This window comes from Bos grunniens, chromosome X (assembly GCF_055505025.1).
Source record: "Bos grunniens cultivar Pamir isolate PY7600 chromosome X, Bosgru_T2T1.0, whole genome shotgun sequence".
Classification (NCBI taxonomy): Eukaryota; Metazoa; Chordata; class Mammalia; order Artiodactyla; family Bovidae; genus Bos; species Bos grunniens.
Genome location: NC_141194.1, coordinates 31590195 through 31615793, shown reverse-complemented (window position 1 = coordinate 31615793; position 25599 = coordinate 31590195). Strand labels below are relative to the sequence as shown.

The following is a 25599-nucleotide window of genomic DNA, read 5'->3' as shown; positions in this document are numbered from 1 at the left end:
AGAGGTCAGTATTCCATTCTGTCAAGTACCGTCTGCTCTATAGGTCTCTTGAGGTCTCTGTTGCTTGGCTTGAGGTGATGGAAGGTACAGACATGCATTGCTCTCCAGAGGAATCCTTCTCACCAGATTTCTTCAGTCAGTCTCTTTGCTTCCTCTTATATACCTTAGAGCTTGGTAGTAGATGAAGGAGGGTGGGACAGTTTTGTGGTCCCTTCTTAGCAATTCCTTCACAGGTGGCCTGGATCTTTGCTTTAGAATTATGAACACTTTGTAACCAGGGTTTTCAGCTTTAGGATCCCAGGAGAAATTACAGCTGTTGAGAATCTCAGCTGACATCCTGCTAAATAAATTTGATAGCAAATACTTTATATTTTGCTTTTCCTAAGATAATGACTTATTATTTAAACCATGACCTTCTGGAAATAAAGGCTTAATTCATAGAAGTCATTCTACCATTAGAAGTTTCAGATGTATAAATGAAGTATTTTTTTTAATTATACCTTTTCCTCACTTATTTTCTTATTGATAACTTTTCTGGTCTGGAGATTTTCAGAAATATTTCATTAGGGGATCTTGGGAAGAGATGTTTCCTTTACTGTCATTGTAAAAATTACATAAATATAATACCAATAATGTATATATAGAGGACTCAAAATGTGAATTAAAAAGTTTGCCTATCGATGAAAATCTGTGGCATTTAACATTAAGAGATAATGTACCAAATCACTCCTTATAGTAATCCAGAGAACTTTAATCAAATATTAATTTGAAGTGGATTCCAACTGCCATTTGAGAATCTGTGTATGTATTTGTGAGGATGTTAAAATGCAGGCTCATTATTGTGTATGTCTGCTGTCCATGTCTCTGATAATGCAAGTGGACGTTTCTAGCATTTTAAATATTTCATTCGATTTATCATTTAATGTATTGGAACAGCCTGCAAAGATACTAATTATATAACACCCAATTTGTTTTATTGTTCAGCGTTTGGAAGCTCCTGAAGACAAGTCATTTGGCAGTCCATTGATGGAGACTGAAGTAAACCTGGACAGTTACCAGACAGCTTTAGAAGAAGTACTCTCATGGCTCCTTTCAGCTGAAGACACATTGCAAGCACAAGGAGAGATTTCTAATGATGTAGAAGAAGTGAAAGAACAGTTTCATACCCACGAGGTAAAAGCAAAACATCGATTAATGAAATAGGGCAGATGGCATAATGATAATTCCGTCTGTTTTCCTCAGTTACTCTATAAGATCCTTGTATTCTGGCAATTTAGTGTTTATTCTGAGATGGAAGCAAGATAAATGTTCATGCATTTGGCTTTCCAGTAGGCGGCTTTGGAAGTTTTCCTTTGGAGAATAACACTTTGAAGGTGCTGAGACTTGATTTTGCCAGAGGCTCCTATAGGAATATGAAAGGCCAGCTCCTTTGTCTTGGGCCAAGGTCAATGCTGAGATAGAACTTACACTCCAGAGTACCTAGGGGATATCAGGCTGCACTACGCCCTCAGTCGGAAACTTCTCCTGGGATGACACACTTGCTTGGCCTCCTCCCGTCCCCTTTCCTGTTTCCTGCTGCTTCTGCTCCCTTGCAGATCTTACCGGGGATCTTTTTCTTGATAAATCACTAGCATATAAGTCCTGATCTCAGGCTCTGCTTCTGCAGAAGGTGACCTGAGCTACTAATATCCATTAATTCATATTATAAACAGTATTGAATTTACTTTTACTGGGAATAAACTTTAACTGGGCTACAAATTTAAAATTGCAAAAAAAAAAGAGAGATTCAAAACCATAATGATTCCCATAATATGTTGACTCTTATCACCTTCTTTCTTTGTCAGGGATACATGATGGATTTGACATCCCATCAGGGACGGGTTGGCAATGTTCTCCAATTGGGGAGTCAGCTGATTGGGTCAGGGAAATTATCAGAAGATGAAGAAACTGAAGTGCAAGAACAAATGAATCTTCTAAACTCAAGATGGGAATGCCTCAGGGTAGCTAGCATGGAAAAACAAAGCAAGTAAGTCTGTTTTTAATTTCTATAAGTAGCAAGTTTTAGAGTCTTAATAGTATCTTGTTGCAGTCCCTTGCTTAAGTTAGGATTCTCAGTTTTTTCCTAAAGTACACAACTCTTCTTCAGGGGCATTTTGGTTAGGTTTTCATGTCCATTACATTGTGGTTTTCACTTTTGTAATTGAAGCGGAGCTATTGGAGAGAAGGACCACTATCTATAGAACTGTACTTTAAAGGTCGCTGAATTTGTTGTCATAGTTAATATTTTCCAAGCTTTCCCCTAAAATTACAATGTGAATATAGAAGGCATGGAAGTTTGCACAGGAAATCATGCACATAAAATCACATATTAGGTACAGTTGACAGGAAACTTCTCTTCTGAAGGAAAAGCTCTTGAAATATTTAATATTTCAAGTTTATGGAAATCCTCTTGAAAAAAGTTTCTCATCTGTATCTGGAAATCCTTCTTCAAGTACTTGCATGTGAATTATCTTAAAATATATATTGACTTAATAAAAAAATGTTCAGACATTTTTGAAAATGGCATATTTCTTGTAAAGGTAACAAGTGAATCTCATCGTTTTAGATGTGTTGCTTTGATTTATTTTGTTAGGTGTGTGTATTCATATAGAGCTTATTGAGACAAGTTGATTTATTTTTAAATGAAAAGAAATGAAGTGCCAACTGTGGATTTGAATACATTAAGCTAAAGAAATTGTCCAAGTGTCTTAAGTTTACTTAGCTATTATTTATGAAGATTAAATCCTTTAAAAGAGGACCAAAGAAACTCATTGGGTATGCTGGGAGGATTGTTATTCTAGTACTAAATTATTGTGTGATAATGGGGAGGGGAAAAGCACATTTTTAAGCTCATGTATTTTGAACAAATAAATAAAGCATATATAAGATAGAATTTTCACAAATATTGGTATTCACAACCAGGAGATACTGGTCTATACATATTGACATTTTCCCCAGCTGTGATCATTTGGAGGATTGCAACAAATTCTAGAGGTGAGAAGTGTAATGGCTGTATTATAACTATTAACTCTCCTCCCACCCATGCCCAGGCTTCCCTGATAGTTCAGTTGGTAAAGAATCTGCCTGCAATGCAGGAGACTCCAGTTCAAGTCCTGTGTCAGGAAGATCCACTGGAGAAGGGATAGGCTACCCACTCCAGTATTCTTGGGCTTTCCTTGTGGCTCAGGTGGTAGAGAATCTGCCTGCAGTGCGGGAGACCTGGGTCCAATCCCTGGGTTGGGAAGATCCCCTGGAGAAAGGAAAGGCTACCCACTCAAGTATTCTGGCCTGGAGTCACAGAGAGTTGGACATGACGGAGCAACTTTCATTTTCACTTTCTGTCCAAGCCCAAGGCTCAACTAGTTTAAGCCATCCATTTTTCATCATAGATCATGATAGAGAGCCTCCTACTTGTGGTCATATGCCAGCATTCTTCAGGTCATGACTTTGGTTTGCACCCATTTGTGCAACTTAAACAGAGTAACCTTAGGTAAAATTTGTAAGTCTTTAACATCCTAGTTCCTGCTTCACTGACTATCCCATAGTGGTACCACTGTCTTTTCCTTCTTGCTTTCTGTTTTCCCATCTTCTTCTGGAGGCTAAATACATTCTTGTTCCTCATTCTCTTTTTTCAATAGGGCTAACTATATGGGATTAATTATTCATACAAACAGTTAATTAATTGCATCTTCAAACTGAGTGGAGAAAAGGTGGATTCAGCCTACAATTAAAACCCCAAGTTTTTAATCTGCTATTATACCATTTAAAAATTGTTTAATTAAAAAAAATACCTTGTTAAAGAGGTATCTACCATTAGATGATGAATGACAGCACACACACTTACATGGATGAGACCATGTACACACACATGTGTGTGTGTAATTTGCTCACACCTGTCCCACTAGAGGATGAGAAACCTAAAATGGCAACATCACTAAGCTAAGAGTGTCAGACTTTTTTGGGGGGGCTCCAAAATCACTGCAGATGGTGACTGCAGCCATGAACTTAAAAGACTTTTACTCCTTGGAAGGAAAGTTATGAGCAACCTAGATAGCATATTCAAAAGCAGAGACATTACTTTGCCAACAAAAGTCCATCTAGTCAAGGCTATGGTTTTTCCAGTGGTCATGTATGGATGTGAGAGTCAGACTGTGAAAAAAACTGAGTGCCAAAGAATTGATGCTTTTGAACTGTGGTGTTGGAGAAGACTCTTGAGAGTCCCTTGGACTGCAAGGAGATCCAACCAGTCCATCCTAAAGATCAGTCCTGGGTGTTCTTTGGAAGGAATGATGCTAAAGCTGAAACTTAGTACTTTGGCCACCTCATGCAAAGAGTTGACTCATTGGAAAAGACTCTGATGCTGGGAGGGATTAGGGGCAGGAGGAGAAGGTGACGACACAGGATGAAATGGCTGGATGGCATCACTGACTCGATGGATGTGAGTTTGAGTGAACTCCGGGAGATGGTGATGGACAGGGAGGCCTGGCATGCTGTGATTCATGGGGTAGCAAAGAGTCAGACACGACTGAGCGAGTGAACTGAACTGAAGATTGACATCAAAAATAGTTTGTCCTTAGGGAAGTTTTAAGGACTTTGGTTGGTATTTAAGCTTTTAAAATGATTAACAAGAAGGTAAGGGCAGCCTCTTAGCTGGCATAGTTTTGCTAAGACATAGTTTTTAAAATGAGACACTAATGTGTAAATGCTTGTAGCATATCAACTAGTCTGGACAATTTGTTGAGGTACACATACACAAAGTATTATTTAAGACAAGCAAATTCAGAAATCTCTTGTAAGTTTGTAAATAACAGTCTTACATACCACTTTCACTAACTTTGTGGATTTTCATGAATAAAATTCTAAAGGTGATTAGCCATTATTCAAACTATCCTAGACCTGAATTTTGATAGATTTTTTAGAGGAAACAAAAAGCTGATTATCAAAATAGGATGTTGTCAATATTTAAAAAAATAATTTTAGATCCTATTTAATCCTTTAGTACATTGCTACCTGTTCAGTTTATACTTTCATGGCCATGTTGATGATTAGCTTCAATTTGGAGCATTACCTGTTATTTCCATTCATATGATTACTTAGGAGTAGGAAAGCATAGTAGACTGATAACAATCAAAAATGAATTATTCCACACCTTTCAGTTTGTTCCTCCAAAGAAAGAAAGTGTATGGATAGATATAGTCAAAATCCATTTTCCCTGCCTAAGCATAGATTTAGGGAGAGAGAACGATAATTAAGGTATAATAGTTAGATGAGATATAACCGAAGCCAGCTATAATTCTAAAGTTGTTGTCTTATTCAGTCAGTTCAGTTCAGTTCAGTCACTCATTCACGTCCAGCTCTTTGTGACCCCATGGACTGCAGCATGCCAGGCTTCACTGTTCATTACCAATGCCCAGAGTTTGCTCAAATGCATGTCCATCGAGTTGGTGATGCCAACAAGCCATCTCATCCTCTGTTGTAACCTTCTCCTCTCACCTTCAATCTTTCCCAGCATCAGGGTCTTTTCAAATGAGTCAGTTCTTTGCATCAGGTGGCCAAAGTATTGGCGTTTCAGCTTCAGCATCAGTCCTTCCAATGAATATTCAGGACTGATTTCCTTTAGGATAGACTGGTTGGATCTTCTTGCTGTCCAAGGGACTCAAGAGTCTTCCCCAACACCACAGTTCAAAAGCATCAGTTCTTTGGCACTCAGCTTTCTTTATAGTCCAACTGTCACATCCATACATAACTTCTGGAAAAACCATAGCTTTGACTAGATGAACCTTTGTTGGCAAAGTAATGTCTCTGCTTTTTAAAACACTGTCTAGGTTGGTCATAGCTTTTCTTCCAAGGACTAAGCGTCTTTTAATTTCATGGCTGCAGTCACCATCTAAAGTGATTTTGGAGTCCAAGACAATAAAGTCTTGTCACTGTTTTCATTGTTTCCCCATCTATTTGCCATGAAGTGATGGGACCAGATACCATGATCTGGTCTTATTACAAAAGTAAAAATAAATAAATAAAATGGCTGGGAATGCAGATAATCTGATAACTAAAATCTATGAATATTTATACTTGTCAATTTTTAGCTTCACATAAGAGCATGTCTATGTATGATCATCAAATGACATTTTATATATATTCATTGGGATGTATTACTGTATATATCAGGTTTCCCAGGTGTCGCTCATGGTAAAGAATTCACCTGCCAGTGCAGGAGACACAGAGACATGGTAAAGAATTCACCTGCCAGTGCAGGAGACACAGAGACTTGGGTTCAATCCCTGAGTCAGAGGGTTTAATCCCTGGGTGAGGAATATCCTCTGAAGTAGGAAATGGCAGCCCACTCCAGTATTCTTGCCTGAAAAATCCCATGGTTAGAGGAGCCTGGTGGGCTAACTACAGTTCAGGGGTTGAGTTCACTCAGTCACATTCAACTGAGTGACCACGTATGTAACAGGCATATATGTATGTAGGTATCTGTATCTACATCTATGTATGTATCTATATCTGCATCTATTATATACACATGAATGTTAATAATAATATTAATAAATATTAGTGGAGTGCCTCAAAATACCATCTACATTTCAAGGCACTGGGCATACAGTAATGAATACAAAAGGCAAGGTTCCAGAAGCTCTACAGTGTCTCACATCCAGTAAAACTAAAAAAAAAAAAAAGAAAGAAAGAAAAAAGAAAAATACCAGATAGGAATATGCTTTTTGAAGAGGTTAAAAGTTAGTGTGATAGAGCCTGAGGGGCCTCTTTTGCCTGTGTGACCCAGGAATGTTGTGTCTGGAGTGGTGCCATTTAATTTCAAATTTGAATGACAAGGAGGAGTCACCATTTGCAGATCAAGAGGAAGTATACTTCACACAGAGGGAAAAGCTCATGCAGGGGCCCTAAAATAGGGACACTCTGGCTTGTTAGAGAAACCAACAGGCAGTTTGTGGCTGGAGAGTTGCAGGAGGGAAGATTAGATAGCTGAGGTACGAGATGGGGTTGAAATCTATCAATGGGTAGGGGTCTTGTCATGTATGGCAGTGTCAGGGTAAAATCAAGGACTTTAGGATCTAGCATAAACGTGACAAAAAGTCATCAGAAGGTTTTAAGTAGGGGAAAAACAGGTAAAGAAAATATTGGTAATGCCACTGGAAGAAGACAGGACCATTGTAATACCAGTATCAGGTAAGAGATAATATTGACAGTATCTCTTACTATTACTTTCCTGATACTAGCCCAGGTAAAAGGTGCTAGTATCTTATGCCAGGGCGTGCTTGTAATCATACATGTGTTTACTCTACGATCTTACCCCAGTCACTAATGTATAAACCATTTGTGATGTGTTTATTTTCCTTTTTGCCTTTCTAACAGTCAAGACTCCGCCTCCCCACCCCAGGAAATAGGCATCCTTGCCTCATACATACAGACGCTACCTTTATACAAGGTTGTATCTAGGGGATTTATCCTATAAGCCATTAACAATTTCCAAGCAAAATGAGAAGTTTTAAAAACACAGAGGTAATAAAATGCTCTCATTTCCCACTTATGCTCAGTCTACTCTTATTTTCCTAAGGGATAAGGTCTCCCTTTCTCCAACTCCTATTTATGTGAACTAGGTGAGATACTTCCCCTCTGTGGTACTCAGTTACTGATTGCTGACACACCTCTAAAAGATACTGGCCAAGATAGGGTGTAAAAAGTAGATTGTGGACATGAAATTATTATGAAGTATAAAGAATGATCATCATTACAAATGACTAGCCATGGGTTAATTATTTGAACCATACTATGTAGCTATGCCTATGTGAAAGTGTTAGTCTCTCAGTTGTGTCCAACTCTGCAACCTCATGGAGTGTATGTAGCCCGCCAGGCTCCTCTGTCCGTGGGATTTCCCAGGCAAGGATACTGGAGTAGGTAGCATTTCCCTTCTCCAGGGGATTTTCCCTACCCAGGGATTGAACCCAGGTCTCCTGCACTGCAGGCAGATTCTTAACCATCTGAGCCATCAGGGAATATATATATATATATATATATATATATATATATATATATAGTTAAGCAAAAGTGAAATATATATATTTCACTTTTCCCCCTCTAGCTTGTTCTAGTTGCCTTGCTCGTTTTTTCAGAAAGGACTTGTTTGTGGATGTTTTCTCTGGGTGAAAGGGACCATGAGCAGGGTGATTAAAATTATATTTGAAATTATAATTTGATTATTGAAACATTTAAAACTATTCCTTGCAAAGGAATATAAGTAAAAAACATAAACATATAGATGCTTCTTCTGTTCTCCCTGTTTTATTCTGTTCTCATTTGATTCTTATTAATTTCTTTTCTCTCCAATTCTGATGTCTTTGTGCACATGAATTCATAATGAGATAATGAAGCAAAAGCTAATATAATAAAGAACTTTTTAAAGACACTTCTAGCCGCTACTACTTTGGCACAAACATGCTACTGTTGGTCAGTTATCAATCTTTAACAGTGATTATGAGATTGAAATGAAAGAACTAAGTTCCATTGACTGCATAATTAAAAGAATTAAGACGAGACAGTATCTGTTGACACGCTCGAGTTGGAACCTTCAGACGAGTAGGCGAAATGATTTTTATTTTGTTTCATTTTTATGCTGCAGAATAGCCTTTGGGTGGTGGGAGGTGAGGGAGAGAGAAGAAAAAGGCAAAACTTCCCACTGTCGAAGGACAAGAAGACTATTGGCATAGGGACAACAGAAGATTTTCTTCTCTACGAATAAACTAATTAATTTGATTGAAAAATGCAACCTGCAGAGAGCAAAAGAGATTTACTGACATTTCTACAAGGACTCATAAAGATAAGCACAGCAAGTTCCATCAACTTCTCTGATAACTGTGGTTAGGACATGCAGGGGGAAACTAAAACCTTTGTGATGATGAGAGAAGAAAAATGAAGGAAAGTCAGTAAGGAGGCCAAGTGAAGTTATGTTCTGGTTTTATATCAGCAGAAGGAGAGATATGAATAGTATCTGGGTGAAAATATAAACCATAACATGGGAAATAATTGTGAATCACCGTCAACACTTTGACTGGAGAGAAAAATATGTCTAACAACTCTGGCTCATCTTTTGTTATTTTCCTTTTAAATTTCTGTTCCAACCTGGAAATGAGATAACATATGTGAGAGTAAATAGAGTAAAAGAGGTAAACAAGTAGCCGGGTTGTTTTCTCCCAAGTGAAGTGACTAACACACGGCGCATATGAATATCTGAATGGATAGATCAATGAATGAAAGTGTTAAAGTTAAGTTCTGTTAAATGAATTCACTGCAGTGAACTTTTTAGCAGAGTAGTCTCTTACTTGCCATTATATAACACTGTTTCATGAATTCATTTTTTTCTAATTATATTACAATTAGAATTCCTTGCAGATCAAGGTAGTTCAAGAACCACTAGCAACAACATCATCTGAGACCTAGTTTAAAATGCAGACTCTCAGGCCTCACACTGCATGATCAGAATCTACAATTTAATGAGATCTCAGGTGATTCCTAAGCCCCCAATTTTTCTATCAACTGAGGTGGGCTAAATGTATTAACTACTTTCTCAGAAACTCCCAAAATGGTACTGGTGATGTTTCATTCAGTACTCAAATGTTGCCATCATCTCTCATGGGTCATTGATAAAACAGCAAGATTCTTGTGAAAGAATATGCAATATAAAATGTGAGAGTATTGACAATTCATTGGTGGCCTAATTAACAGTTATTAGCATATAGTAATTTGATCAGGTTCAAATCAATATGATGGTCTATGACAACCTTTTTTGTAAACAATACTCAGTTAAAACGTGGACACAACTTGTTCCAATAATATAAAGTATGTGACTCTCATAGTTTAAATTATGAGTAGGAAAGGCAAATCTCTGGAATTCATAGAAATGAGAGTCAAGCATAACATTTTTTGGAACAGTGCTTTTTCACAGAGATAAATAATGGTGATTAGAAATTAAGCTTAATTATTCATTCATCTAACAATTCTTATCTCCTACATTCCCTGCACTGTTATAGATACTGGGGAATTATTAGTGGACAAAACAGACTAAATCTTTGTCTTATTGAGCATGCCTTCTTCATGGGAGGAGACAGTTGAAAAATATGTAAAATATGTATATCATTGGAGAAGGAAATGGCAACACACTCCAATAGTCTTGCCTGGAAAATCCCATGGACAGAGGAGCCTAGTGGGCTACAGTCCAGGGAGTCACAAAGAGTCGGACATGACTTGGTGACTAAAAAACAACAACATGTATGCCATAGCACATGGCTTTAAATGATGGAAAAGAAAAAAAAAAAAAGCAGGGGATAGATTTAGAGAATGACCCATTGAATTACTGTGCATACTTGGTCAGTTAGGGAAGGCCTCCCTCTTAAGGTAATATTTAAGGGGAGGCCTGATCACAGGGAGGGAACAGCCATGCTGATGGCTATGGCAAAGGAAAGCGAATATAAAGATTCCAAGGCAGGAGTGAGCTAGGCATGTTTGAGAAACAGTGTGCCAGGTAAAATTATACCATTCTCATTTATGGCTGAAACAAAAATGATGCTAATTAAATCAGTGAACTATCTTAACACGAGCACATTTAATGGAAGCTGATGTTTTTATATTAATTCTGATGTTTCTGATTAGAAAAGTATATACATTTTTGTACTATATCTTCTTATATTTGATAATTGATACCATTTATGCATTCAAGCAATATTTATCATGTGTCTAGTGTGTGCCAGATATTATAGAGTGACATAATTTTTGAAGTTGAGAGTGAGCTTCTACTGTCGTACAAATGATTATGATCTCAGAATGTCACCATACCTCATTTTCACTAGAGATAATTTAAACAGGTTTCTAATCATTGTATTTGAGTCCTCCTTGGTTTGTGATGACATCTGGGAGTTTCATCACTCACTTTGTAAGTATTGAATCAGGAAGATTGAATTGAGTGTCTCTATAATGTATTTGCCACAAGAATCTTTTGTATCCAGCCATGCAGCTTCTTTATTATGTTCCTGTTACTGTTTTGAATGTAAACGTGCAAAATGCAAATGAATGTGTTTGCATTTTTAACTTTAATTTTGCTCTGTATAGTTGAAGAATGTCAATAATTAAACTGTTGTTGAGCTTTATGGATGGAGGGATAACATAGATCAGTATTTTGAAAACTGTGTATTTATGTTTCACAGAATCCTTTTAAACACAGTACTATTTTTCAACTCCATTTTGTGGGAAAATAAATACTAATACACGTTTGATTTTGAGGGAGTGTGGATACTTTCATTTCTGTTGAAAGGCAAACTTTGCAGGCGAGTTCTTTCTAAAATATTTCCTGTGAGGCTGTTGAATTAAGACTGTGCTCTCCAAGACCAGGTTGCAAGGTGTAATAGAATGGTAATGATGAGAATTAGTGGGAGCTTTGGGAAAATGTGTATGACCTGGTCTCTGTGCTTTCTCCCCTGACCCAAGATATCAGTGCACCTATTGGTGGGAGTGCTGATGTTGTAGAGAAGAGAATGAGCATTCATTTTGGTGGGAAAAAAAGAAACCCTTCATAGGATTCTGTTAGACTTTTATCTGCCATTCATTCTCCATTGGAAATTCCTACTATTCCAGTGCCTAAGATGTAGAGACAGAAAACCACTGACCAGTGTCAGATTTTGCAAGTGGGTCTTTTTTAAGGTGCCATTGGGACTTGGAGGAGAGAGGATGGATTTTTTTGAGGCAAGGAGGTGCAGGGCAGATGGAGGGATTAACCACCTGCAAAAATGCTGGTGATAGACTTGAAATGTAGGGAACTGGCTGAGATTGGTGATGGAGACAGTGGCAGTAGAGGGGGTAGGGTAGAGGTCACAGTGGTGGTGAGTCTTATGCGTTTGGGGTCTCTATTTTATTGGATCCTTAGTTCTGAGCTTTATGTTTCACAGGGCATTCAGTGAGCTTTGAGAAATGCTCAAAACTGTGAGAATTGAAAAATATGGATGTGCTTCATATAGCCCATTCATTACTGCCATATGACAGAAAGCCTTTATGTGTTTGTACATGTGTTACTGAAACTTTTCTTTAAATTTACCACTATTGCATTTCTATTTTAAAACAATGTTTGCTTTTTTGGCCAGGGGTTTATCAGGTTTTCTGATTCATACATTTAATGGAATGTTACAAATGTTTAAAATGTCTGGCCATTCATTTTCCCTTGTCACCTTATGTTTGATTGAAATTGGGTCTCAAAGTGTATTGGGGTTTCTATCATTAATGGAGACCTCATGCTAAAGGATTTGACTCTCCTCATTTAAGTGAGAAAAAAGAGTAAAATGATCTGTTAATGACAAAAATTGAGAAAATCCTACTAACTGACCTTTTATTTTTCTGTTTTTCCTTCTTGATAATCACTGACATAAATGAAATGAGGAATAGATTTAAAAGTTATCTCCAAAAATGAAGTAACATTAGTAAAGGTATGTCTTGTGCTGTGTGCTCAGTTGTGTCCGACTCTTTGCAACCCCATAGACTGTAGCCCACCAGGCTCCTCTTTCTGTGGGATTCTCCAGGCAAGAATACTGGAGTGGGTTGCCATTTCCTCCTTCAAGGGATCTTCCTGATAAGGAAGCAAACCCATGTCTGTTGCTTCTCCTGCATTGGCAAGTGGATTCTTACCACTAGTGCCACCTGGACAGCATGATGGTGAAGCAGACCCCAGGGCCACAATGCCCAATTCCCATCCCCCGCCCCCCATTGCTTGCCTTTTGACTCAGGTAAACCTTTGTTTACCCATCTGTAAATTGGGGCTAATAGTATTTCCTGTATCGTTAGGATTGATGGTAATACCTCTATTGTCTGGCAAACCTAGACAACATATTAAAAAGCAGAGATATCACTTTACTGGCAAAGGTCCATATAGTCAAAGCTATGGTTTTTCCAGTAGTCATGTACAGATGTGAGAGTTGGAACATAAGGAAGGCTGAGCACCGAAGAATTGATGCTTTTGAACTGTGGTGTTGGAGAAGACTCTTGAGAGTCCCTTGGGCTGCAAGGAGATCAAACCAGTCCATTCTAAAGGAAATCAACCCTGGATATTCATTGGAAGGACTGATTCTGAAGCTCCAATACTTTAGCCACCTGATGGGTACAGACGACTCATTGGAAAAGACCCTAATGCTGGGAAAGATTGAAGACAGGAGGAGAAAGGAACTACAGAGGATGAGATGGTTGGATGACATTATCGACTCAATGGACATGAGTTTGAGCAAGCTCCGGGAGATGGTGAAGGACAGGGAAGCCTGACATGCTATACTCCATGGGATCACAAAGAGACAGACACAACTGAGCAACTGAACAACAAGAGCAGATCTAGAATAGAAACTGCTTCCCTAGTAGCTCAGTTGATAAAGAATCTGCCTGCAATGCAGGAGACCCTGGTTCAATTCCTGGGTCATGAAGATCCCTTGAAGAAGAGATAGGCTACCCACTCAAGTATTCTTGGGCTTCCTGATGGCTCAGCTGGTAAGAAATCTGCTGGTAATGACAGACCTGAGTTTGATCCCTGGGCTGGGAAAATCCCCTGGAGAAAGGAAAGGCTACCCACTCCAGTATTCTGACCTGGAGAATTCCATGGACTGTATAATCCATGGGGTCACAAAGAGCAACTTTCACCTTCACTGAATGTCATGACTGAGCAACTTTCACTTTCTACTGGGCACTACTGATTAGGGAATAAATGCTTCCCCCAAGTCCAGCAGAGTCTCTGTGAAGCAAATCCTATGTTTGCGTTGATCTCTTTTCTGTTCATGAAGGTGATGTTCCTGCAGTGGATGTGAGGTGGGAGACAGACCTCCATATACAAATATTTGAAAATGGTATTCCTTAAGGTGCTTTTTCGGAGAAGGCAATGGCAACTCACTCCAGTACTCTTGCCTGGAAAATCCCATGGATGGAGGAGCCTGGTAGGCTGCAGTCCATGGGGTCACTAGGAGTCAGACACGACTGAGCGACTTCACTTTAACTTTCATACATTGGAGAAGGAAATGGCAACCCACTCCAGTGCTCTTGCCTGGAGAATCCCAGGGACGGGGGAGCCTGGTGGGCTGCTGTCTATGGGGTCGCACAGAGTTGGACACGACTGAAGCAACTTAGCAGCAGCAGCAAGGTGCTTTTTACTGCCCCTAACAAATAACCAGACTCAAAGTGGTTTGCAGCATTGCTTCCTGAAGTGTGATCCATGCACCAGGACCATTGGCATCCCCTGGACATTTGCTAGAAATGAAGAATCTCAGCCCCCTCCTCAGACCCCCTGAGTTAAAATCCATGAGGACATAGTCCCAGGTGACTCATATGCACATTAAAATTTGGGAAGCACTGGTTAAAGCCATTATCTATCATCTTATATTACAATAAATCTACAGTTGGAGTGACTCCAAACCATTCAGTCTGTGACTCAGTTGTGTCCTCAGAGTTGCAAGCTCTTTCCATGTATTGGCCTCACTGGTCTCCATCTGTCCTCAGGTACTTTTACAGTGGGAGGCTGGCTGCAGCAGTTCGTCCTGTCATATCCTGACATGCTTCTGTCTCTAGACTTTGTCAGGACTGTCTTCTGTCTGAAGCTATTTTATTCCAATTCAGCTGCTTCCTCTCTCGAGTGCCAGTCATATATTTATGCTCCATTCTCCCTTTGATTTTTATGTCCCTTTCTAAATAACCACTTGAAAACCATAAAATGAAACCAAGAAAAATGCAAAATCTTTCCTTGCCTGTGGGTGGTAGATTTTTATTTTATGAATTTGATAAATTTCCCTAATTTATTTTCATCTTGAGAATGTTAGTTGGAAATGTAGACTTTCTCATTTTCACAGTGTTTTCAGTTGAACAGAACGAAAGTATCATTTTTACAGAATAAAAACCTCAAACACCAGCAACTTCATATGACCCAACCTAGTATAACGTTTTATCAATAAAGAAGGAAATGATTCAAGGTTAAGAGCACAGACCTGGGTCACAGCTTAGTATTTATATACTGACTTACATGTCACTGAGATACATTGAGCAAGTTCTTTAACCTTTCCAAGTTTCAGTGTCCTCAGAATTGAAATACCAGTATTAACTACTTCATTAAGTGATAATGAGGACCAAATGTAATCTTTAAGTGTTTTTCAAACCAAGTTAATTATGCTCCACTTTCACAATTTCTCCTATCTCTGCACTTGTCTTTATCATTATATATTTAATACTTTTCCTTAAAATAGTAAATTTTTACTTAATTTTAGTTGATTTTTCATCCTAAGCGATATGATCTCTTATATGCATTAAAATCGCATATATGCACACTGTATATAAATATGTATGTGTATATACACACATAAGCTCATTGTGTGTATACACACACACACACACACACACTAAGACATCCCCCAAGAGGATGGAATGATGCTGTTGTTTCAAGTGACCACACTTTGAGAACCATTGGTCTAGAGAGGAAAAGCAGGATTTCTTTGGCTGGGATACAGTGATGTGATTGTACCAGTCATTAAAATATTGAACCACACAGGCTGCACACTGAGTGTCCCCATACACCATTTTCCACCCAACCATGCCAGCCCCTCCTCCAAGAACCTTCAGCTCCATATTTTTACATTCCACCTATAAAAGATGCAATACCTGAGAAAGCACTTTTTGGTACATCCATTCTTAGTGGATAGTCTCTGAGTCTAGGTTCATAAGGCGAAATCACTGTTAAACATAAAAGGTTACTTGAGGTTCAGACTTCACATTTTCAGGCAGAGCTCAAGAAATTTCCCAGAACTCATGGGTTAGTGTCAGGTATGACATTGTATGGCTCTCCCACACCTTATATCATCAAACGCCTTCCTGATCCTCTAATGCCTTAGAAAATCTGCACAGGTGATTCCTTCTATTTAAAAACTGTTTACCCCATCCTCTTCACTACCTCCTCAAGACTTTAGACTTATTCAAATATTAGTGCTTCAGAAAAGTCTTTCCTTACGTCATGAACTCAATTCAGTTACTTTCATTTCATAGCATGATCTCAATTACAATTAATTAATGGCCTCAGGAGCTATATATTATCTGTGACCCCCATTCAGAAGGTAAGCTCCATGACTGTAAAGGTCTTTGTCGCTTCACCATTCGTAGTATCTAAGTACTCAGTAATTCTACATTTAATAAGTATATGACTCAGTTCTTCAAGTCTCAACTCTCAGGTTCTGTGTTGTGTAATGACATCATTCGGAAAGAGCCCAGGTCAACGTGGAGCCATTTTTATGTCCCCTCTGAATGTATACAAATATAACCATAATGATTTCCTCATACTGTTATAATTGTTGACATAGATATTTCCTTAAAAGTCTCTAAGCTACTTGAATATGAGGATGTTTTCTTTTGTCCATCTCTAACAAATAGGAGTTTCTAGAATAGATGTGGAACCCAGTGAATATTTGTTAGATGAAACATCTCTCCAAAAGTTAAAAAAATGATATTTTAAAATGAAATTCCTTATTAACACTAACACATGTATGTTTGACTTGAAACATTTCTTCAACTATAAATAATAATATGGAATGTTTTTCTTTAGTTTCTGAAATGTGAGATTTTTAGCTCAATGTAAGGACAAACCAGGCAGGAAAAACAGCAAACACAAGGAATTATATTGCAGCCAATTCTCATGAAATCTTGTTATCAAGTCAGTTCTCAAGGGATAGACTGAACCAATAAAGTAAAAGATTTATATACCTTGCAATGCCAGGATGGTGTTCATTGTCTAAGAAACTTAAACTAGCAACTTTGAGTTTTTGCTTCCACTTAAATGGATGCTTTATGTTGTTTCCCATAAAAAGAAAATGTCTACTTTTTCTGTTTGATAAACGAAAGCTCATTCTCATAGACTTCTGATTACAATGTGCCTCAGGGGACCTGTGTCTCTAAAAGGTTAAAGCTGTAATGATAAATGGTATAACCAGTCCATTCTAAAGGAGATCAGCCCTGGGTGTTCTTTGGAAGGAATGATGCTAAAGCTGAAACTCCAGTACTTTGGCCACCTCATGCAAAGAGTTGGCGCATTGGAAAAGACTCTGATGCTGGGAGGGATTGAGGGCAGAAGGAAAAGTGGACGACAGAGGATGAGATGGCTGGATGGCATCACTGACTCGATGGACATGAGTTTGAGTGAACTCCGGGAATTGGTGATGGACAGGGAGGCCTGGTGTGCTGCGATTCATGGGGTCACAAAGAGTTGGACACGACTGAGCTACTGAACTGAACTGAAATTATTTTAAACACTCTCAGTTATGTGTGTATTTTATATGTTTAAATATGTTGATTAATGGAAATTTCTGGTAAAAATTTTATAAATAAGAATAATAAATAATTGAAATTATGCCTTCCTTATTGACATTTTAAGATCAGTCTGCAGTATACTATGGTTCTCAAAAATGCTTTAAACATGCCTTCATAAAGAATATTTATCTTAAAATTTGTACTAACACTTCTCTTTTGTCTCTCAACATTTTGTTAAATTAATAGATGAAAAAACCAAAATTTTACTTTTTATCCTTACTATGAAGTTGTGTTGGAGAAGGCAATGGCACCCCACTCCAGTACTCTTGCCTGGAAAATCCCATGGACGGAGGAGCCTGGAAGGCTGCAGTCCATGGGGTTGCTGAGGGTCGGACACGACTGAGTGACTTCACTTTCACTTTTCACTTTCAAGCATTGGAGAAGGAAATGGCAACCCACTCCAGTGTTCTTGCCTGGAGAATCCCAGGGACGGAGGAGCCTAGTGGGCTGCCATCTCTGGGGTTGCACAGAGTCAGACACAAAGTGACTTAGCAGCATGAAGTTGTGTGGTTGATAAGCAAGATTTCATCTCATGTCTGTGATGCCGATATTCACACTGAGAAGATTTAAAAACTTAGTCTAAGGCATATAGCCAGACTGTGAACTAAAACCAAGTGTTTGGACTTTAAATCCATTGCCCAGCCCACTAATGTATACATCCTTGACAAAAAGAAAAAAAAATTATTTCACTTATCTATTTGTGCATAACAAATGACTCCAAAGTTGCAGCTTAGTACAAAAATTTATAATTACATCATGATTCTGTAGATCAAGAATATGGTCAGGGCTCATCTAGGTGGTTGTTCTGAGATTGCGGTATGGCTGGGGTCACTCACCGGGCTTCATTCATCAGGAAGCATAACTTTTAAGATTGCCTTTTATCCTCCAGAGTTACTCTCAGGATGGTCTCTAATCATTCGGTAGTCAGCTTGGGCTTCCTTACAGCATTGCAGCTGGATCCTAAGGGACAGAATACAAATGGTGCTCATTCCTTACAGCCTATGCTTAGAACTTGTATAATGTCACTTCTGCCATATTGTGTTGGTCAGAACAAATCACAAGGCCAGTCCATATTCATGAGCATGGAACATTGACTCCATCTCTTAATGGCATGACAGAATTTGTAGCCATGTTTTCCACCACACATATATTAAAGTAATGGACATAAAAGCAAACAATTGCCAGGGTACATTACTAGCTCAATTACCAGAGATGGCTCTCACTTTATTTATCATGTTCACATTTAGTTAGCTGTGTGAAATGTTCTAAAAATTGGAATGTGTGGACTATCATATGCTGAAGAAAGAATACCTTCAGAGGTGATTGATTATGGGTTTTATTCACCTTCTTTCTTAATGTCCAACAAATGCCAAACCATGTTAACACACATTCAAATGTCAATAGTTTTACCTAGTGATAGGTTTAATAATAGTAAAGTTGCTTTGACAGAAGCAATAATTAGGTATCTTTCAAATTTTCAGTTTACATAAAGTTCTCATGGATCTCCAGAATCAGCAGCTGAAAGAGTTAAATGCCTGGTTAACAAAAACAGAAGAGAGAACAAGGAAAATGGAAAAAGAGCCCCTTGGACCTGATCTTGAGGACCTCAAACGCCAAGTACAGCAACATAAGGTTAGTATATTTTATGCTATTTGCTTTCATGTGGAAAACAAACTGCGTATATGTGTATTACATACATACACATGCCATGTTTTCAGATAAGAGAGAACGAAAGCTTCAAATGAGAAAAGGTTTAAAATAATTCTTGCCTAATATTTTTGCAGTGTTTACTTTTTTGAATACAAAATAGCTAGGCTTTTCATACTTGAAAAAAAAATCAAATATATTCCTGGAAGAGAACAATGTGGCTATGTGATTTATAAAAATTTTGGTTTTCCAGAAGAGAGTCTCTGTAGGGATTACCTGAAAAGCAAATTTACGTAATAAGGCAAGATTTTTTTAAACGTGTTTTTACCTTCAATTTATAAGGTCTGCTTACAGCAGGCCAAGCTTAATGAAAAATGGACATCTGTAACAGTGCTTTCCTGTCAAATATAGCATCTAATAATTTTAATATTTCCATCTTATCTTGTACATTTACAGTTATGCTCCCTGGTTACCTGCAAGTATTTATTGTTTCTGTGATTAGAATTTCTACAGAAATTTTCTTTTCAGCATCCATTTTTTTTTATTGAGGTGTAATTGACATATTCATTTCAGGTGAGCAGTATAATGATTCAGTATTTGTAAATACTGCCAAATGATCTGTGCAATAAGTCTACAGTTAACATCCATCACCATATAAAGTTCAAAATCCTTTTTGTGTATGTGAAGAGAGCTTTTAAGATTTACATTCTTGGCACCTTTTAAATATGTACCCAAATATTATTGATCATAGTTACCATGTTATAGATTACATCCCTGTGACTTGCATATTTTATAACCGGAAGTTTGCACCTCTTGGGCCGGGTCATCCATTTCACCTGGTGCCCCAGCCCCCTCCCCTCTGGCAACCACCATTCTGTTGTCAGTAAGTTTTGTTTTGTTTGTTTGTAATGACTTTTAGATTACACATGTACGTGAAATCATACAATATTTGTCTTTGTCTGACTTGTTTTATTACCATAATTCCCTTAAGATCATCCAAATTGTCACAAATGGCCAAGATTTTATTATTCTTTTGTCTTTTTGTGGAATATATACAACATTCCAATATATATATACATCACACATTCTTTATGCATTCATCTGTCAATGATGAATTAGGAAACAACTCCTGTGTTGTTTCCATATCTTGGCTATTGTAAATAATGCTTCAATGAACATGAGGGTACATATATCTTTTCAAGGTAGTGTTTTTGTTTTCTTTGGATAAATATCCAAAAATGGAATTGCTGGATCATATGTAAGTTTTATTTTTAATTATTTTTAGGAATATCCATGCTGTTTTTCACAGTGGCTGTGACAGTTTACATTCCCAACAAGTGCATTAGGATTCCTTTTTCTCTACATTGTCCCCAACATTTGTTATTTCTTGTCTTTTTGATAATAGTGGTTTTGACTTGCAGTTCCTCAGTGATGTTGAGCATCTTTTCATGTGTCTTTTGGCCTTTTGTATGTTTTCTTTGGAAAAAGAAAACCTCTGACCTTTTTTTAAAAATCAGATATGTATCTTTTTGCTGTTGAGATGTATGAGTTCTATATATATTTTGGATATTAATCCCCTATCAGATATATGCTTTGCAAGTGTTTTTTTTTTTTTCCCATTTGATAATTACCTTCTCATTTTGTCCATGGTTTCCTTTGCTGTGCAGAAGCTTTTTAGTTTGATACATTCCCACTAGTTATTTTTGCTCTTGTTTGTTTTGATTTTGGGCTCAGATCCAAAAAATTGCCAAGACTGATGTCAAGGAGTTTACCACTTATGATTTCTCCAAGGAGTTTTATGGCTTCAGCTCTTACATTCAAGTCTTTAATTCATTTTGAGTTGATTTTTGTATAAAGTAAAAGATACCAGTCTAATTTCATTATTTTGCATGTTCCTGTCTAGTTTTCCTGGTACCATTTTTTTGAAGAGACTGTCCTTTCCCCCTTGTATCTTCTGGGACCTTTGCTGTGAACTAATTGACCATTTATGCTTGAGTTCATTTCTCTATTCTATCCCATTGATCTATATGTCTGTTTTTTATGTCAATACTGTACTGTTTTGATTATTGTAGTTTTGTAATATGAATTGAAATCAGGCATCTTGATGTCTCCAGCTTTATTCTTTTTTTTTTTTTTAAAGATTTCTTTGGTTATTCGGGGTCTTTTGTGGTTCCATACAAAATTTAGGGTTGCTTGTTTTATTTCTATGAAAAATGTTGGAATTTTGATAGGGATTGCATTGAATATCTTGATTGTTTTAGGTATATGGACATTTTAACAGTATTCTTCCAATCAATGAGAATGGAATATATTTTCAATTATTTGTGTCTTCAGTTTTTTTTCATCAGTGTCTTACAGTTTTCAGCATACACGTCTTTTACTTCATTGGTCAAACTTGTTGCTAGGCAAATTAAAGTTAAATTTCTTGCTAGGCATTTTATTCTTTTGATACAATTGTAAATTGGATTTTAAAAATATTTTTCTTTCTGATATTTTTAGTCATTGTATAGAAATACAACAGGTTTTTGTATATTGATTTTGTACCCTGCAACTTTAGTGAATTCATTTACTCTAAGTTTTTTTGTGGAGTCTTTAACGTTTTATATATATATAATTAAATCATTTGCATTGTGACAATGCTTAATTCTAGACAATGCATAATTCTAATAACCATTATAAAACTAGCTAGCTCTGGATTTTATTGTAGGAACAGAGTCTTGCTCAGTCCATCAGGACACACATGTGCACGACACACACACATACAGAAGAACCTTCATGACTGGTCCAAGACTAAGGTAGCCAGATTTAGCAAATACAAATGCAAGAAGCCTAGTCTAGTTAAACCTAGTTAAATTTGAACCTCACATCAACAGTGAGGTTTTTTTTTTTTTTTTTTTAGTAAAAGTTTGTCCCAAATTAGTTATTATTCAGCTGAAATTCAGGTTTTACTGTGCATCCTGGATTTTATCTGACAGCTCTATTCAGGAGTCTGTGCTTCTTGAATTTATGGCTTTGAAAGGAAATATCTGCTGTCTTAACTCAGACCTTCTAAATCTGTATCTCACCCAATTTCATATATATATATATATATATATGTATGTATATGTGTGTGTGTGTGTATATATATATATATATGTATATATATATATAGTTTTTACAGAGTTAGCTTCACAGTTCCTTCATGCAGATGAAGGAGACCTTTCTTTCAAAGTCCTAGAATTCTGTCTTATTTCATGAGCTTCAGTTGCTGTGACAAATGGAGCTGGTTTTTTATCTTGCTGCAGCCAAAACCATCCTTTGCCCACAACAGCTTAAGGTCAAGCAATTTAGGGAGAGTTAGAGCTATGGTAATCCTGGCTACTATGCCATTGGGGAAAAATAAAGCATCAAATGTATTCTAATTTTCACATGTAAATCGTGACTAAAAGAGGTTCCCTTTGTCACATAAATTTTATTTGAACATCTGATAAAGTTAGAGCCATTGCTAGACCTTGACCTGGGCCACTTTTGCTGTGTGCGTCATGTGTTCCTCTGATAGACCCTATACCCATTTGTTTCCCCTTGGCCTACACTGGAAGTTGTGTGCAGACAGATTCTATATACACCAGTGACTTCCTCTCAGTCTGAGGGCATTTGCTGGCCATAGGAGAATCTCAGCCAGTTCAAACATGGGCAAAAAGTAGTTAGTACTGCCAGAGCTGCCACTAACCAAGGAGGGATGGGAGATGATAGATAAATATCTCAAATCCCTACCCCATGTCAGGATGATTCCAAAGCATCTCTCTATTTCCAGAGTTCCTCAGAGGTTTCCCAGCAAGACTCGGCCCCAGAAGTCCACAAGGTCAACTGTCTCACAGTCCTGCCCTTTCATAATATCTCCTGAGATGACTTCTCAAATAAACCATTTGTACCCCAATACTTGGCTTAGGGTCTGTTCAGGAAGGACCCCAAGATCAGACAACCTTCACACCTGGGAAGTCTGAGGATTATCCCAGCTTACCATCAACTACATGTGTAATTTTAAGAAATTGTTGAATCTCTCAGGTTCTCTGTAACTTCATGCTGGAAATGCAAGTGTTGAGCCCATTGATTTTTAGTGTTCTTCCAGTCTGGGTTTCAAAGTTTCCTTTAGTTATGGAATGCCATGCATTTCCAGCAAGGGCAAAACTATGGGCAGTGACCCTGAATATCAGAGGGAAGAATGTCAGCCCTGGATGCCCGGAGTCTAAAGAGGAAGCCAGGAAGCGGGCCCACGAGAGAGAAGTGGCAGAGAATGGTAGGGCAGCCATGAGTGTGAATGACTAGGACAGCTATGTGCAAAGGTCTCACCTGGAAACCAGGAACTGAGCCCTTATGGAGGTTAGGACGCCCAGGGTCTTTGTATTCTGCCAATTACCTGAGAGGTTTTTCACTTTCCTCTGGAAGATAAATAGTGAATGGAATGGAAATGTGTCTAATATTGTCATAAAATTTGAATAGATTGTCCATTACTTGAAAATGGGCCATTTCTGATGAGTATGAAATTGCTTTGAAGATAATAATTTGAAACAAAAAGGAAGCAACATAATTATATGCAAGTTGATTATGTAATCATTTATATCTAGGATTTATTCATATAAGTGCATAAGGAAAACCGGAAGGGATTGGTTTACTGGCACAGAAAGTGAGATTAGCTTCTGCCTTTAATTGTTTAAACCCACTTCACAATATATTATTTTTTATAAAATTAAGATAAGCAAAAAATGTATTACATAGCAAAGAGAAAGTCTGACAGTTGATAATTCTCTTTTGTTACTTGAAGTAGTTACAGTGAGAAGACAAAAATTTGACAAAATAAAATAATTTATAAAGTAGACTGATTTGCTTAAATTGGAAACATATATTTTTTAGACGTATACACTAAAAGAAGTAAATGATTTGTGTTAGTCTTTCCATGCATCATAAAACAGAAGAAAGGATAAATGTTCTTGCTTAGGTAACTGAATTCAAACTAAAGCCTTATTTAAATAATCACTGATTTACTTTGCAGCTTTTCTTCCCAAGGATTGTTAGTGAATGAAAATAAGGAAATTTCTCCTGACAATGAAATACATCACTAACCTTGGGGTAGTCAGAAAGTAGCCCCACCCTGCTACATCACCATGCTTCTCACCTAATAGACCATTTAGTTGTTTTAGCTTCATATCTATAAACATTATATCCATCTACTTTATTTTTAAGAGATAATTAAAGATAACAGAATTAAAGGAGAGATACAGGTTTTGTTCCTAGGAATGGGTTTAAATTTTCACATCAGAGGGCTCTGGTGTGCACTCTGTTGTTCTCACTCCCTCTTGTGTGCGCGCGCGCGTGCTCTCTCTCTCTCTCTCTCTCTCTCTCTCAGTTGGAGGGCAAATCTTGCAAGCACACCATGCATATTACAGATATGCTCCTCTATGTTCTGTGACAGCATCCTTTGCTATCTTCATTTCAACAGCATTTTATTACGAGGCAGGCTAGAAATTCAACCACCGTGAAATGTCATGGAAATAAGTCACTGTTACTGAATCTGCCAATTAGGCAAGGTAAAGCGATCGATCCTATATTGGTGGTTACTATTAAATCTAGTCAAACTATTATCTGTGAGTGGCTGGGAAAAGTCCAATTTGCTGCAAAATTTGGAAGAGACCAATAATTCTTCATCTCTGTTGCTTTGGGGAAAGAATTTAGAGGTTGACTTTAGAACTAAGTCACCCAAAAGTGATTCTCTTTGGAGTGAACAAATTGAATCTCTCAATCTTCTTGTGAAGGGACATGTCAGAAATAATTCTGGTTGGTTATTTCTGTCTTATAAGAGAAAGATTTTATTAGTGATGTTGATAAGGAATGAAAGGATTTCCCTTGAAGGACTGACAGCATTATTGAGGACAATAGAAGTCTGCTGTGGGTTTGAAATTTCATTAATGGAAAGAGGTTTGCTATTTTGTGGAGTATTTTAATCAAAAAGAAAATAATTGTTTCAAGAATCTTATCTCATAGCTCAATCACACTGAGATGAGGTTTAAAGCTTAGTCTACTATCTAAGTTTCCAATTCTTTTGAGAGGTTTAGACATTTGTTATTAGTTACACTGACTTAGTAACAGCATCAACAAAGTCCTTACTTTACAAGTTGTTAGAACTGCCTTATGATCCAGCAATCCCACTGCTGGGCATACACACTGAGGAAACCAGAAGGGAATGAGACACGTGTACCCCAATGTTCATTGCAGCACTGTTTATAATAGCCAGGACATGGAAGCAACCTAGATGTCCATCAGCAGATGAATGGATAAGAAAGCTGTGGTACATATACACAATGGAGTATTACTCAGCCATTAAAAAGAATGCATTTGAATCAGTTCTAATGAGGTGGATGAAACTGGAGCCTATTATACAGAGTTAAATAAGCCAGAAGGAAAAACACCAATACAGTATACTAACACATATATATGGAATTTAGAAAGATGGTAACAATAACCCTGTGTACGAGACAGCAAAAGAGACACTGATGTATAGAACAG

At 37.5% G+C, this 25599-nt stretch overlaps 1 protein-coding gene across 21 annotated transcripts in view; it reads left to right on the top strand.

Annotated features, from left to right (window-relative positions):
• Positions 1-25599, top strand: part of DMD (dystrophin) — a 2667987-nt gene that overhangs the window by 1044966 nt on the left and 1597422 nt on the right. For all 21 annotated transcript variants that reach the window (XM_086387503.1, XM_086387509.1, XM_086387510.1 and 18 more), the window contains 3 exons: positions 985-1173; positions 1845-2026; positions 18894-19044. In XM_086387503.1, coding sequence (XP_086243629.1) covers positions 985-1173; positions 1845-2026; positions 18894-19044 — 522 coding nt within the window. The remainder of the gene's footprint in view (positions 1-984; positions 1174-1844; positions 2027-18893; positions 19045-25599) is intronic.